At 32.4% G+C, this 15,955-nt stretch overlaps 2 protein-coding genes and 1 long non-coding RNA gene across 6 annotated transcripts; 2 read left to right on the top strand and 1 right to left on the bottom strand.

Moving 5' to 3' along the window:
• Positions 1-1,050: 1,050 nt before the first annotated feature.
• On the top strand, positions 1,051-7,601 carry LOC123893740 (autophagy-related protein 18f). Of its 4 annotated transcripts, none has more exons than XR_006803532.1 (8): positions 1,051-2,292; positions 3,244-3,708; positions 3,795-4,214; positions 4,338-4,571; positions 4,684-5,502; positions 5,843-6,006; positions 6,130-6,552; positions 7,377-7,601. XR_006803532.1 is itself a non-coding variant. In XM_045943542.1 (8 exons), the coding sequence occupies exons 1-7, from the start codon at positions 2,062-2,064 to the stop codon at positions 6,497-6,499; spliced, it is 2,703 nt and encodes a 900-aa protein (XP_045799498.1). In that variant the 5' UTR covers positions 1,085-2,061; the 3' UTR covers positions 6,500-6,501; positions 7,377-7,601. The 4 variants fall into 4 exon arrangements, 2 of the variants coding, with proteins under 2 accessions (XP_045799498.1, XP_045799497.1); XM_045943542.1 differs by having other exon boundaries at positions 1,085-2,292; positions 6,130-6,501; XR_006803533.1 differs by having other exon boundaries at positions 1,096-2,292; positions 7,295-7,601.
• A 3,875-nt stretch (positions 7,602-11,476) lies between these two features.
• On the top strand, positions 11,477-12,579 carry LOC123898462. Its single transcript, XR_006805320.1, has 3 exons — positions 11,477-11,488; positions 11,846-11,913; positions 12,561-12,579. It is a non-coding gene; the product is annotated as an uncharacterized LOC123898462 (long non-coding RNA).
• A 796-nt stretch (positions 12,580-13,375) lies between these two features.
• On the bottom strand, positions 13,376-14,514 carry LOC123898461. The gene has a single exon (XM_045949426.1). It carries the CDS (start codon positions 14,384-14,386, stop codon positions 13,475-13,477), a length of 912 nt encoding a protein of 303 aa, XP_045805382.1. The 5' UTR covers positions 14,387-14,514; the 3' UTR covers positions 13,376-13,474.
• Between the last annotated feature and the right edge of the window lie 1,441 nt (positions 14,515-15,955).

Raw genomic sequence — 15,955 nt, 5'->3', positions numbered from 1 at the left:
GAGTGTTTGTTTTATCGGTGAAAATAAAGTAGACACGCGCATTGCAATGAAGCTACAAATAGTAGCTTCTCCATTTACACCGTAAAACACTATCAAATATACTGTGGCCGTGGAAAAATGCAAAACCAAACATACCATAAGTAGTAGTAATAATAATAATAATAAAGTTGGATAAGTATAGATTTTTTATACCTCCGAATAAAAAGTTTTCTCCTGATGTAGTTAAAAATAACAAGTTATTGAAATAAAAATAAATCCAATTTTTATGATTATTTTTTGGTAGATAGATGAAATGACATGTTATTGAAAATTCACACACACAAAATAAAATGATTGAAATAATTATAATATTTGACTCCGTAAATTTTGGTTGAGCTATAATTTGTAAACCAATTTTTACATTATTGTTTTTTTTAGATTTTTTTTTTATGATTGTTGAATAAAGTACATAAAGGTTAAAGTGATTCTCATATGTCATCATTATTGTACCATAACTAGTTAGTTCGCAAGTTGTGAACCACGATGGTAACTGGGACCAGTAAACCCCTCATTTTATCAAACAACATCAAATACACATTCATTTATTCACATTAATTATTCATACTAATAATTTACAGTATTTATTTATTGTACAACGTGCTATTAGCATTTATAAAGTAACAAAAAATGGACCAATCAACAAAAAAATAAATAAAAAAAAGTAACAAAAAATGACCAACATTGAGTTGATCAAAGTGGTAACGGTCATTTTAAACATGTTAGCAGATGTTCGATTCCTAGCTTATGAGTAAAGTAACAAAAAATGCTAACATTAAATTGATCCAAGTCATAATAATTCTCTTAAGCATGTGATGTGATCAGAGTTCGATTTGTGACTTATATGTATAAAGAGATTTTGGTTGGGTGGGAAAAATCCACCTTACAAGTTTTCCGACGAGATTAATCATCGCTAATGCGATGGAAACTTCTTACCGATAATATAGTAAAAAAATTAATTAAAAAAAAAGAAAAATAAACTGTTTGACATTGTACAAAACGTGTCATACTGTCATATGTCAGAGAAAAACAGAACAGGTTAGTTTTTTAGATTGAGTTGAACAGAAAAGAAAGATAAAAACATCTTCAAATTTTATTCCAACACAAACACCCAACAACACGATAACACCAACACAACATAACAAGTTAACAACATAATCTCAAACCAAAAAAACCTAAAAACATAAACTAAAAGTCTAAAACAAAAAAAACATTAATTTTTCCAAAATATTAAAAAACAGATTTTTATTTTCTAGAGAGAGAAAGAATAGTAGAGACGTAAACAAAGACTCTTTTAATTTTCTCAAATTCATTTTCATTTCTTCTTTATCCATTTACCAATTCTAATCTCTTTTTTCTTTCTCTCTCTAACTTATTTTCTCTCTCCTCAGATCTTCTTCACCCGTTACTCCGGCGATTCCTCTGCAAATTTTGGGTTCAACCCACTTCCCTAATCGTCTTTCTTGTTCCATATCTTCATCGTACATAACATGTTTAACGTTTTCATATCATAAAGTTTCATTCTTTTGTTTTTTTAAGGTTTTTGATTTTTTGTGATTAGTTTAATCATTGTTATTTAATTTGTGATTATTAGTAGTATCAATATCAAAATCATTGTTTATATTTTAGAGAAAACGAGAAGAAAAAAAAAGGGTTGTTGATTGATTGAAGAAAAAGAAAATTGTGAAAACAAAATTCCCCTTTTTTTGTCGTTTGGTGGTTTTTTGTTTTTTAGTGCCTCCAAACAAAAAATTGGGAAAAAAAATGAACAAATTTGATCTGGGGTTGTTGTGAATTTTGTGGCTGTGATTGAAATTTGGAAACTTTAGGCTTTGAAAAAGAAAAGTTTGAAACTTTAGGGTGTGGAGAAAGAATTGAAGATACACGTGTGAACGTGGTTGTTGTCGTTGTTGTTGGTGGTGGATTGAAAGGGAAGAGAATTTGGGGGTGTTATGATTGAAGGTGAATTTGAAGAATCATTGATAATTGGGTTGTGGATTAGTGGTAATTTGGTTTCTTTGATTTATGGGGATGAGGAATGATGGACACAAACAACAGCTTCTTCATCACCCAGGTGGTGTTGGAGTTGGAGTTGGTGGTGGTGGTGGAAGAACCAATGGTTTCATACCTAGCTCGTTTCGCGCTATTTCAAGCTACTTGAGGATTGTTTCCTCGGGTGCTTCCACGGTTGCACGCTCTGCTGCATCGGTTGCTTCATCGATTGTTGATAGGGAAGATGTTGCTGATCATGATCAGGTGTGTGTGAGAGTAATTTTTATATAATTTAAGGAGATAATAGCTTTGCTTGGTTATCATGGTAAATTTGTGGTGTGTAAATGTTTAGGTTTTGATGTTTTTTAATTTTCTACATTTATAGGATGTTTATTTTTGGTTAAATATAATTAAATGTTTGCTTATATGGTAGAGATAAAATCTGATTACATATTTCATTGCTCAGATTAGGTTTCTTTTAATTGTAGAGGATAGGTGGCACAAGGCAAAATATATATGAGGCATGGTTAATGTTTTTGGTTTTCAGTTCTTATAGTAATTAGTAATCTTATTGTAATTTCTTTGCTTGAATTTTTTGCTTGCAAGTTTTAAATTAAAAAAAAAGAAGTGTGGTGCATTTCCTTTTAGTGAAGTCAGGTATATTATGTGCAATTTCTTTCGGGCGAGATTAGGCTTATGGAATGCACTTGCTGGTGTAGTCTATAGCGACTTCAAATCAGAAAATTTGGTGGTTGTGTTACATTTTTGGTTTCTAATATGTAATTTTACTAATATCTTTGCCGCTTGTCGATTAAGATTGTTGTTCATATTGGATAGATACGTCAGCATGTATATGTTTGAGCATCTTTTGTTTTGAGGAAAAAGAAATGTTTGTTCAATTCAAGTAGGGAAATATCACACGGCCTAATGTTATGGGTTAAATATTATCGTGGTTTTTGTCCCTTGAGCCATTTGCAACGGTAATGATGTACTAAGCTCTATATGTTTCGTTGCATATATATATTCGTGTGTTTTTAAGTATTTGAAACAAATGCTTTTCCATGTTTTGGCGACAAACATCTCATGTGTTGAATAATATTCATGTACATAAACTTATTAGAATCCATATGAACATTGAGGCATAAAGGAAATTGCATGTGTGATTTTGATTTTCACATTTTAGGGATGATTCATTTCAATACTAAACTTGTATAGGTTATTTGGGCTGGTTTTGATAAGTTGGAGGGTGAGGGCGATACCGTTCAACAAGTACTTCTTCTAGGCTATCGGTCTGGCTTCCAAGTTTGGCATGTTGATGAATCAAATAATGTCCGGGACATGGTTTCCAAACACGACGGTCCCGTTTCTTTTATGCAAATGGTTCCAAATCCAATTGCATCAAAAAAATCAGAAGACAAATTTGCAAGCAGCCGCCCGTTGTTGGTCGTTTGTGCTGCCGATGGACTCTTCGGAGGAGGAAGCAATACTAAGGATGGATTGACTGGTCCTCTCAATGGAACTTCAAACTCTCATGATCAAATGAATGGCAACTATATGCCAACTAGTGTTCAGTTTTATTCTATGAAATCCCATTCATATGTTCATGTAATGAAGTTTAGATCCGTTGTTTATTCCGTAAGGTGCAGTTCTCGAATAGTTGCCGTTTCTCAATCCACTCAGGTATATTGTCTAATATCTTCGCCCGTCATTTTAAGTAGGGATAAACTTCCTTTTTCGAAATTTTAAATGGAGTTGTTATTTTGCAGATACATTGTTTCAATGCTACCACATTAGAAAGGGAATATACTTTACTTACTAATCCAATAGTGATGACTTGTCCTGGTTCCGGAGGCATAGGATACGGACCGCTTGCGGTGGGTCCAAGATGGCTGGCTTATAGTGGAAGTCCAGTTGCAATCTCCACTTCCAGCCATGTCAGCCCGCAGCACTTGACACCTTCTGCAAGCTTTCCTGGTTTTTCTTCAAATGGAAGCATGATTGCGCACTATGCCAAAGAATCAAGCAAGCATCTTGCTACTGGGATTGTTACCCTTGGAGATATGGGATATAAAAAACTTTCTAGATACTGTTCTGAAAACAATGGTTCACTACAATCTGTAAATTCTGGATCAAAGGTCAATGGAAACATTAACGGCCATTCGGCTGATTTAGATAACATTGGAATGGTAACTACTATTCTTTTTTTATTTTATTTTGTGTAATTTACAAATGGAATTTTATATATATCATTTGAATATTATTTTGGCGCTAGAAATACATAGGATAACCTTGCTATTGTTATATTTCAGGTCATTGTTAAAGATATTGTCACTAAAAACGTTGTTGCCCAATTCCGAGCACAGAAAAGTCCAATTTCAGCTTTATGCTTTGATCCTAGTGGCACCTTATTAGTGACCGCTTCTGTTCAGGGTCATAACATAAATGTTTTTAAGATAATGCCTATGCGTGAGAATTCGTTAGCATCTGATGCCGGTCCTTCCCACGTTCATTTATACAGGCTGCAACGCGGTTTTACAAATGCGGTGAGTCAAATTCATTCTCACTTGTCCTTTGAATTAATGCATAATGGTTTTCTTTTCGCAATGTATCCACTAGTAGCTGAGACCTTTATCAATCTTTATTCAACTTTCTCAGGTTATACAAGATATTAGTTTTAGTGCTGACAGCAAGTGGATTATGATTAGTTCCTCGAGGGGCACTAGTCATCTATTTGCAATAAATCCTCAAGGAGGATATGTAAATATTCAGTCGAATGATGATACAAAAAATAGTGGATTAAGCACTACGACTAATCAAGTAGTTCGCCGGGATCCTATGGCAGCTGTACAAATGCCTAAACAGCAGAGCCTGTATGTAGCCGGCCCTCCAATTACACTTTCTGTAGTAAGCAGAATTAGGAATGGAACTAACGGTTGGAGAGGTACGGTAAGTGGTGCTGCTGCAGCTGCAGCCGGTAGGAAGAGTTCCCTTTCTGGGGCTATTGCTTCGTCTTTCCGTAATTGTAAAGGAAATGGATTGCTATATCGTGAAGGGAACAATTCCAAGGCAAATCATCACTTGTTAGTCTTTTCACCTAGTGGATCGATGATTCAATACGCTCTTCGGACAATAAATGGTCAAGATTCGGCTGTTGTTTCTGGATTATCTCCTGCTTATGAATCCAATCCACAGGCCGATGCAAGATTAGTAGTTGAGGCCATGCATAAATGGAATATATGTCATAGTCATAGTCGCAGAGAGCGAGAAGATAATGTTGACATATATGGCGAAAATGGAATTTCAGACAGCAGCAAAATATATCCGGAGGAAGTAGAGGAGAACATCATTAATCCTAAAATAAACAATGGTGTAATAAAAGCGAATCCCTCTCTCAAGGAACAGCATCATTTGTATATTTCAGAAGCTGAACTACAAATGCATCAAACTCAGATTCCATTGTGGGCAAAGCCAGAGGTATATTCTCTTAGAATTGAAAATTGTGCTTTTAGTTCTCAAACTTGTAAAAGTCGTTCCATTTAGTCCCTCAAATTTATGAAATAGCTTAGTCCCTTAAATTAAAGAACGCCAGTCAATTTAGTCTTTTTATTTTTTTTTTAATCAAAATATCTCTTTGGTAAACATGATGCATCAAGACCGACATACAACCTTTAAACTCGTAGTGCTAAATTACTATTATGTAAATTTGAGGTACTAAATCGACCAACTTATACAATTTGAAGGACTTAAATAAAAGGCCGATTTAAGTCATGCCCTTTAGTTTGACATTCAAATACATAATTCAATTTCCAAACAGATATATTTTAATTCAATGTTGAAAGAGTCGACCATAATGGATGAAGAAGATGCTTCAGGAGAATTTGAGATTGAAAGAATTCCCACTAGCATGATTGAAGCTAGACCAAAAGACTTGGTTCCAATTTTCAATTATATGCAGACTCCAAAATTTCAACAAACAAGGTGGGATGATATTGCTTTCTCACACACACACATACATATATACGTACATATGTGCACACATGCGTGTGCATTGATATTGCTTGCTTATTATATATGCAACTAAAAACCATCGCTGTTTTACAGGGCTCCTGCTATGGATAAAAAGATAAATGGACAAGTGTTGCACCACGGTTCTGAGCCGTATGGAAATGGAAGGATATCACCTAGGAGTATTTCGGGATCTCTCGAGGGCATGAATAATTCTGATGGTGAAGTTAATGAACATAAAAGTCAAATAGAAGGAACTGAATGGGATAATCATGTGATGCCATCAGAAACTATTGGCTTTGTAAATAACAATGACACCCTTAAACCAAATACTCAGCAGCATGAGATTGTAAATAATAGAAGAGAGCACTTAAGCATGGGGGCTCGTCTCATGCATGTAAATAGCGACAAAAGGCCTGAAGATGAGCATCATTTTGAAGAAGAAAATGAAGATGAATCTGATTGAAGGTAATCTATCCATTAACATTTTGAAGAAAATGAAGATGTATCTGATTGAAGGTAATCTATCCATTTCTGATTTACAAATTGTCATGAGTTGGGATCTGTTGACATCAAGTAAAATACTTGAGTCTGAAGTTAACCTATTTAGGCCTTGTTTGGATAAAGAATTTAACAAAGCATTTATGAAGTTAAATACTTAAGTATGAAGTTAACCTATTTAGTCCTTGTTTGGTTAAAGAATTTAAAGTGCTTTTATGAAGTAAAATACTTGACTTTATTTAGGACCTGTTAGGTTAACTTCTTTATCCAAACAAGGCCTAAAGTCAAACTGCTTTTTCATAAGCTACTAGAGAGAGCTTACCTCACGTCATAAGTTGTTTTCATAAGCTATTTCAAACGGTCTCATGAGTGTTTATGCCAATACAATAGATAAGCTCAATAGACAAGTCCTAAATTGTTGAACAATTTTTTCTTCATTAAGTAGATCAAATGAACAAAATTTCATACAATTCAAAAACTATTTAATAATTAACCGCACCACTTTATTTTCATGTATAAAATATGTTATCTAAAATATAAGTAAACATATACTATTATATCATACACATGATCATCAAGATAACATAATATGATTCAACTTGTTGGATTGGTTAGATTCTGATTCTATATGTACACGAGTTTGACACCTGCTGTCAACGGATTGGATCAATATTCTTGTTGCTTGGAGATTTTTAGTTACTAGTGTTTTTTTTTTTTTTTTTTTTTTTTTAACGGCAAATATATTATTATTAATAATCAGATTTCTGCACAAGACAAACAAAGACCGGTAAAAGAGGATTTAGTTACTTGTGTTTGATTTTTTGGGGTCCTTTTTGATTCAGGCATGGAAATATTCTTTGATTTGGCATTGGAGGCTTAATTAACAATGTTTATATAATGGTGGAAGAGGTAGAGAAGCTTGAGGAGTAGTGGATATTGACTACTATGGAAAGTTGTGGATACTGCTTTCAGTTTCTTTTTCTGTGTGACATTGTAAATGACAGACAGAATTTGTATATCAATAATTAGTTTTCAATTTGTAAATAATAGAATCATTACTTTGTCTCTTTTTTTCTTTTTTTATTTCTTTCTTTCTTTTATTAATTAATTAAATTGATTTCCATATCATTATCATTGGGTTGATTTATAGGAACACAAAAAAGATGTATTAAAAGAATTAAGTCATGTGATTTGTAAACTTAATAACAAACTCATCTCAAATGTATAATGCATGCAACTTGTGCAAAATTAGTACGTGTTTACGAGTAGAGTCTGCATAGATGTTGCGCGTTCAGAGCATGTGCAAGTATATATAGTAAAACTATGGATCCGGATCCTCTCCTAATCTATTTGTCTCCTTCTCCAAATTTTTACCACTAGATCAATCTTATGGTAAAAAAATTTAAAATAGAATAAAAGTTAAAAAACAATTATATTTAAATTTTTTTGACCGAATCTGAAATATGAATCGTTGCAGAGCCCCAGCGGCTGGAGATGCAGAGGTGCGGCGGATGATGAAGCAGAAACGACATGACACAGTCACACAGTGCTCGGCATCAAGATGACAGGTGATGCGGTTGTTGGCAACCCAGAGAAAATCTAACTTCACGTGAATGATGAAAACAACTTGAATTGAATGTAATCTTTTAATATTTTTGGTTTATAATCTCAATTCTGGATGGACCAATCTGTTTGTTGATTTCAGTTATATGACAGTTGTTTGTTCTTTTTGCTTGCTTAGTTAGTTATTTACAGTACATGGTATTTTTAGAACTTCTTATTGTAGTAGTTATACAAAAAAGTTATGAAACACGACTCTGACACGGACACTGACATGTCGACACTGTTAAATGTTAATCTTAAAGCATAAGACACCAACTTATTATTATAGTAGCTATACAAAAGAGCAAAGATTTGCCTAAATCACATTAAAGAAGACTGCAGTGGCTCCCAATTGTTACAAGTAGAAACCTTAGAGATACAATATATTAAACAAAATTAAAAGTCTAGTTTTTACAGTATCACGATAGCTCAATGATAACATCGAGATTTTGTTCAAACTTAAAACTGTGGTATTTACCACATCACAATCTCAATTGCAAGTGTTTTTGTCAAAGAAAATTTGCAAGTGGACTTACCAAACAGTGTCTATGTTCTCAACTGTCGGATTTAAATCAATAACTGAAATCGTTTAATTGTGATTTCAAATTCACAATCATAATTAATTACAGCGTAAAACTACATGTATTTTGTACATAAGCAAATCACGGTCGATGTAAAGCCACTAGGTTTGGTCTAGTGGTGAGGGGTTTGAGTAGTATGCTATAGGTTCTGGGTTCGATCCCCAGCTCATTGTAAACCAAAAAAAAAAAAAAAAAAAATCACGGTCGATGTATGTGCAGGAGCTAGGGTTCGAACTCTGGACACTCCACTTATTCACCTTTAAGGTGGATTTTCTAGCCACTAGACTACTTAAAAAAAAAAATTCAGGTCGGTGTATATGACCGACTTCCTTCCAAATATAAAGACAAATAAAATTTTGTCATAAGTATATTCCTATGGTGAAAATTCCCAAGTTCCAACTATCATAAAATATAAATTGTAAATTCCAATTTTTGTTAGCTAGTGACTTTGAGATTGAATAAATTATTATCTCAAGAACCTAGAACTTGATTCCCAATATGGTATTGCTAAGTTATGGAATAGCAATCATTTTTCTCTAGAAAGCATACCATGCATGCCCAATTGATGATCATTCCACAAAATTTTCCATGGTGACGAAATTTCAAATTCCTCCTTTCTCATTACTCTTGTGTTATTATAGTATCTTTTATAAACTTGAGTAAGGAAAATGATTTTGACAACAACATATGAATTGCAACATGTATACCTCAATTTAGTTTTTTGAATTGGACAGGAAAGGACTTTAAAGAAATAGCAACTATGTTTCACTTCTAAGAAAGTGATGATATCTTCATAGAACAGGTAACATTTTTAGACCATCTATCTTCATCCATTTACCAATTATATTATATGTTCATATGTATTAGTGAAATTATTATTATTATTTTTTCTTTCAATTTTTTGTTATGTCACAACAGTAATTCTAGAATGGTCAAATTACATGAAGCTTTCTTTTAATGTAAGAAATATAGTACTCATTCTTAATATATTTGTAACAGAGTCTACATGCCTAAACATTTTGAAAGAATTGAGTTTTAATTATTATTGCTTATAATAAAAAAATTGAGAAGGAACCGCAATGGCTGCAACCGCAATGGTGCGCGCGGCAATGATGAAGGAACAATAGGAAGAAGAACCGTCAAAAAAAAAAAAAAATAGGAAGAAGAAAAGAAATAGAGAAGGTGAGATGTAGAGGTAACAGAGAGACGTTATTTGGAGATGGAGATAGAAGAAGAATGAGGTTATCGTCCATGAGAAGAAGATGAAACTTTAATTTTTCCTTTTCTAATATTAACTGTTGATTATTTGTATTTACACACGTGTCACTCATCTGTTAAAGGCACTGGAAAACCGAAGCCTAAGTAGACTGGAGCAGATCTCAACTCGCAAATGTAGATAGAAATTGAATTTGCCACAGTAAAAGTGTCACAAAGTTAATGTTCACAACCGTCGGATTTAAATTAATATCTGAGATCGTTTAATTGCGATTCCAAATTCACAATCATAATTAATTACAACATAAAATTACGTGTATTTCTTACATCGGCAAATTTAGGTCGATGTAGATGACCACTTCCTTTCACTTGTTAAGCATACTAAAAAGGCAAATCAAAGACAAAATTAATCTTAGAGAAGATATTTTAGAGATATTATGAACATAAGCTAAAAGAAGTCTAGCATGTGAATGGTATTTTTCAAATTTCTGTCACTTTACACAACAACATCCTAAGTAGTGAGGGGATAAATTTAGAAGGCAAGGGAATGCATAAGAGTCACGGAGGACACGAAAAGAAGTCTTATTTTTAAAGTTTTTGAGTTTTTATATTAGAGGCCCATAAGTAGGGCTCTATAAAATTGGATGTTTTCTCTTCCGACCCCCCGTGATTTTTTTATATTCTCAAATATTTCAATTTTGTTCTTGTAAAAAAATTCGGTTCACAGAAATTGAATTTTTTCTAGTGCAAATTCAGAGTAAATTTCGGTTTTTAGAAACCGATTTTTTTTTAAGGCAAAAAAAAAAAATTGGTTTTTAGAAACCGAAATTTTTTGTAAGGACAAAATTGGAAACTTAGGAAATATAAAAGAAACACGGGAGGTCGGAAGAGAAAACAGGGGAAAGCCTTGAACAAATCCATATCTCTATATGTAGATGACCCTATGGTGATTTTAAAGACAAATAAATTTCTATGGTGAAAATTCCCAAGTTCCAACCATAAATTTCCAACTATTTTGTAACCAAAAAAAAAAATAAAATCCAACTATTTGAGAAAATATATTTCATTTGAACCAAGAATAAATATTTATTCATTAAGTTTTATTAGCACATTAAGTATATACTTGAGAAACTAAACATGTCGTAGTATATAGATAAAAATACTCGCTTTTAGAGGAACTATCACTATGATTCATGTGTTTGTTTCTTATATGATGACTCAATTTAGACCAACAATTAAATCCTATAGACCAAATGGGAGAATGTAAAAGACATAACGGTTTTTGCATTATTATTAGTAAAAACCCACAATTAAGTGGTCCATATATAGGTTTTAGGAGTTATGATTATTTTTAATGGTCATTATTTCGGTGGTAATGACTCATGATTTCTTGATGGTAGAATCAAACATATAAAATAGTTTTCGGTCCATACGTTTGCTCTCATTTTCACTGTTCAGAAAATATACATCATCTATATAGTAGAGAGTGAGTAAGAGCTTGGAAGACTAAAAGAGCAATTCACTCACAATACTGTAACAATGGCTGGACGCTAGAGGTAATTACATAATCTCTTTTTTCCGCACAAAATATAAATATGTAAATTCCAGTTTTTGTTAGCTAGTGACTTTAAGATGCAATAAATTATTATCTCAAGAACCTAGAACATGAATCCCAATATGATATTGCTAAGTTATAGAATAGCAATCATTTTTCTCTAGAAAGCATACCATGCATGCCCAATTGATGATCATTCCACAAAATTTTCCATGGTGACGAAATTTCAAATTCCTCCTTTCTGATTACTCTTGTGTTATTATAGTATCTTTTATAAACTTGAGTAAGGAAAATGATTTTGACAACAACATATGAATTGCAACAAGTATACCTCAATTTAGTTTTTTGAATTGGACAGGAAAGGACTTTAAAGAAACAGCAACTATGTTTCACTTCTAAGAAAGTGATGATATCTTCATAGAACAGGTACCATTTAGACCATCTATACTCATCCATTTAATTACCAATAATATTATATGTTCATATGTATTAGTGAAATTATTATTATTTTTCTTTCAATATTTTGTTATATCACATTAGTAATACTAAAAGGGTCAAATTACATGAAGTTTTCTGATAATGTAAGAAATAATATGCACATATGTTTTTTTGGTTTACAATTGAGTTGATGATCGAACTCAAGACCTATAGCATACTACATAAATCTCTCACTATTAGATTAAACTTAGTGGCTTATAGTACTCACATTCTTAATATATATTTTTATTTTCCTAATATTAAGCCAAATTTTGTAAAGAGTCTACATGCCTAAACATTTAAGAGTTTTAAAATTTATAACTTTACTAGAATTTACAATAAAATTTACACAAAACGTATCAATCGAAGAATTTTGGACTTGAATCCAAGTTATAGTCTGTGTGACAAGAAGTTCCGACCATCTATGTGAAAAATTGTGGTTTCAAACTTGTGCGACAATATATCAAATGTTCCTACAATCTTTTACTATTTGAGTTGTAGAGACAAGAAAAAAATTCTTTTATGAGTTATAAATGTGTATAAACTTTATTATATAATCACATATAAATAATAATTTTGATTTGATTGTAATGCAGGTTAAAAGCTAATGTGCACTTGTTCACATTAAAAAAAAAAAATCCATTTATGATATCCATGGCAGTATTGCATTTAGGATGGGTGCAAACCGAAACAAGGTTTGGAATGAAATTAATAAAATTCATCTAGATGTAACTTAGACTTATTTATCCTGTCAAAAAAAACTTAGACTTATATTTATTTATATGACTTATTTATGCTTTATAAAATACTTCAGGAATTTATTAGAGGATAATTTATAAAAGAAATTCTGGCTAATTCTTAGGGACATGTTTGCAACAGTTTTGTGTAGTATCCCCTAGACAGAATTGATGACAATAAACTTTGATAATGATAAGACAGAACTTCTTCCACCTAACACCATTTATTAATGGGAGCTTCTATGGTACAATAAGAGAATCTTGATGTATTGGTACATTGATCCAATAAAAAAGTGACACATGTCTTTTTTGAAAATTCAAATACCATGTCATCTTTTGTTGTTCTTTTAAATTGGTTCTTGACAAAACTGTTTTTAAAAGATTTTCTTTTAAATCGGTTCTTGACCAAACTGTTTTTAAAAAGATTTTTCTTTTTATTTTTAAACCTTGGATGGATGTTACGCTCTGATACCAGAGTTTTCGGCAGAGGTAGCTGCATTTGCGGAAGGTAATCTTTCGAGGGTCTTTTGAATCCTTGAGAGATTTAAGTCTCTTTGGAGACATTTTTGAAAACTTCTAACGTCGTCTTCATCATATGTTTGGGTTTGTGATGCCCATTCTATAGTGCCTTCAAGGCGCTCTATATTATACTTAACCACATCATAGAATCCGTAGATATGTGTGGGGTCTCTTTCTAGAATCATTTTTAGAGTTTTTTGGTATTCTCCTAACTCTAATTCTAAAAGGTATGTCCAAGTTGCTCCAGGCATCTCTTAGATTTTTCTATCTAAATTTTGGACTTGTAAGGATAGTCCTTCTATTGAACTATGTAGCTTACTTAGCTCTTTTTGTTCTGAGATATAAAAATCTTTTTTGGGTGGTGTTATTCTAAGGCTTTGGCTTCTAAATAACGATTTGTCTTCTGTTTCCTCAAACAGATCTTTGTCAGCTTCTATCAAAGAACAACTATTCCTTGCTAGGCTTCTGAATATAGGTGACTTTAGAGTCACTATAGGTGCAAACAATTCGTCAATATGAATTGTGTCTTTTCCTTTGAATTCTATACTGTGATGTGAATTACTCAAAGCATAGTTAATTCTATAGTAAATGGTAAAGGGGTGATTACCTTTTTTCATAAAATTTTTGTTTTTCATTTTATAATGAAAAACTATAGATCTATCAAGATCTTTATCTTTTAGGGATAAACCAATTTGTAAATTTATATCAAATTTGATTTTACCATATTTTAGATTGCAATTTCCTTTTGCAATTGTTGCTTGATCTGTGTCTAGAATTCTAGAGTCTTTTAAAGCTATCTCTAGAGGTGAATTAATACCTTTCATAAAAGTACTTTTAATTAAAATCTGAATGGTCGATATATGAATATAACCAATTTTAGATCTTTCATTTTCTGGAAAGGTTTTAATTCTTTCTTTAACTTGAGTTGTATCTATAGTAGATATAACTATATTTCCATGAGTAGAATCAATGGGAATTGCTTCTTCTCCTGTCATTATTCCAAATTTCAGAATATTTTTTCTTGAGAAAATATTTTTGAATATGTTATATTTTCTTTTGAAATTTTCTTCTGCAGTTAAAGATAATTCTGCACTTTCTATTTTATTATCACAGATAGCATCTGTGTGATAACTAGATGTTTCTTCGAAATATGATACTTCAGTCATATTGATCTTTGAAATATTTTAACATGTATTTGAACATTATTTAAACAGAACTTTAATATTCTATAGTATTGAAAGATGTTAAATAAATTTAACATAAACATGTTTATACCTGATTTGATATTCTTGAATTTGATTTTGAATTGATGACTTTTGTCTTTGTTATCAGTCCACTACGACCGTCTATGATTCTTTCGAATTTTGATTTGTGAACGCTCCAGAGTATTACCTCAACGTTCTGATAGCTCCAGAGTATTACCTCAACTATCAACACTAAAATCCTAAGATTTTAGGAGAAATGAAAAACTTCATTCAAACTTAATTTCCTTCTGATTACAAACGAGCATCAAGGCTCTTATTTATAGCGGAGTAGGACTCACAAGTGGTTCACATGTCCCTATCCGTGACAGCTATTAAAGCAAAAGAAAAACGCACTAAAGAAAACGGACAAACAATAATTTACATAAAGTAGATGCCTTAGTGATAAGGCAGTCTTATCCGACCCTACATAGTAGGTGGCTGCTTTTCTTTGTCTGCCACTACATTGTGACGTGTTGTTTTCCACTGAGTGCTTCTTTGTCGTTTTGTGCCGACGATTTTGGCGGACAGATTTCACACACGTGTCCTTTGTAACTTTGTGTAAAATTTCTACACAGTTCTTCTCTAATTACCATGGGTAATTTTGTGTAGTCTTCCTTTAGCTGGTCAACTCTTTCTTCAAGATTTTTAACGGCCTGTAAATCTTTCTCCTTGGCTGGCTTTCTAGAATCGCTGTAAACGACTGTTAATGGATCGTCGTAAACAACCCTGTAGTTTGTTTGCTGGGTTAACCTGGTAACCTTTTGTCTGAAGTGTTTCATCTGTGCAATGTAACTGGCTGGGTGCCATTCATTTTTCTCTTTCGACATAGTTGGATATGTCTTGTTTGATATCCCTATTTTGATGAGATATTGTGGTTTTATAGTTAAATCCAGAGTAATTTCATCGTACCATGGGTATGTTGAATCAATTTGAAGGAATATTTCTTTTCCTTTGGCAAAGAGATTGTTGAATTTTTGTACTAGGTTTTGAAGTTCTTTTGGAAGGTATTTGAGTTCTCCAAAACTTCTTTGTTCTTTTTCTTCGAGATAGATTGTGCTGATCAATCCATTTTGAAAGAATGATAGACAAAGCTGATTGTCTATTCCTGGGAGTAGGACTGTTTTTGAACATCCATACCTGTTTGTTGGGTAGAAGCAATCTGTAGAGAATTCTTCTATATAGTTATTTATCCATTTCCATCTAAGACTAAACTCTGTGAAAGTTGGGTCTGCTAAGTGGAATGTTTTTTGATGTTCTAGCTGGCGAATTTTATCAATTGACAGCTTCTTTTTTGACTCCATTGTTGAAGATCTTTGGATATCTTTTGCTGCTGTAATTTCCTTGTAAGGACCGTAAAGAGCTTGTTCTGCTTCTTTAATGGTTTTGTAGCCTTTGTGGCGTACATTTTTTCCGATGATGTGCTGTTTTGCTATTGCCCATTTTCTGTAGATCCCTTTCATTGGACCATCGAAAATGACATAAGCTTCGAAC

The sequence above is a fragment of the Trifolium pratense genome, linkage group LG7, assembly GCF_020283565.1.
Source record: "Trifolium pratense cultivar HEN17-A07 linkage group LG7, ARS_RC_1.1, whole genome shotgun sequence".
Lineage (NCBI taxonomy): Eukaryota > Viridiplantae > Streptophyta > Magnoliopsida > Fabales > Fabaceae > Trifolium > Trifolium pratense.
This window is presented reverse-complemented; position numbering and strand designations above follow the sequence as displayed.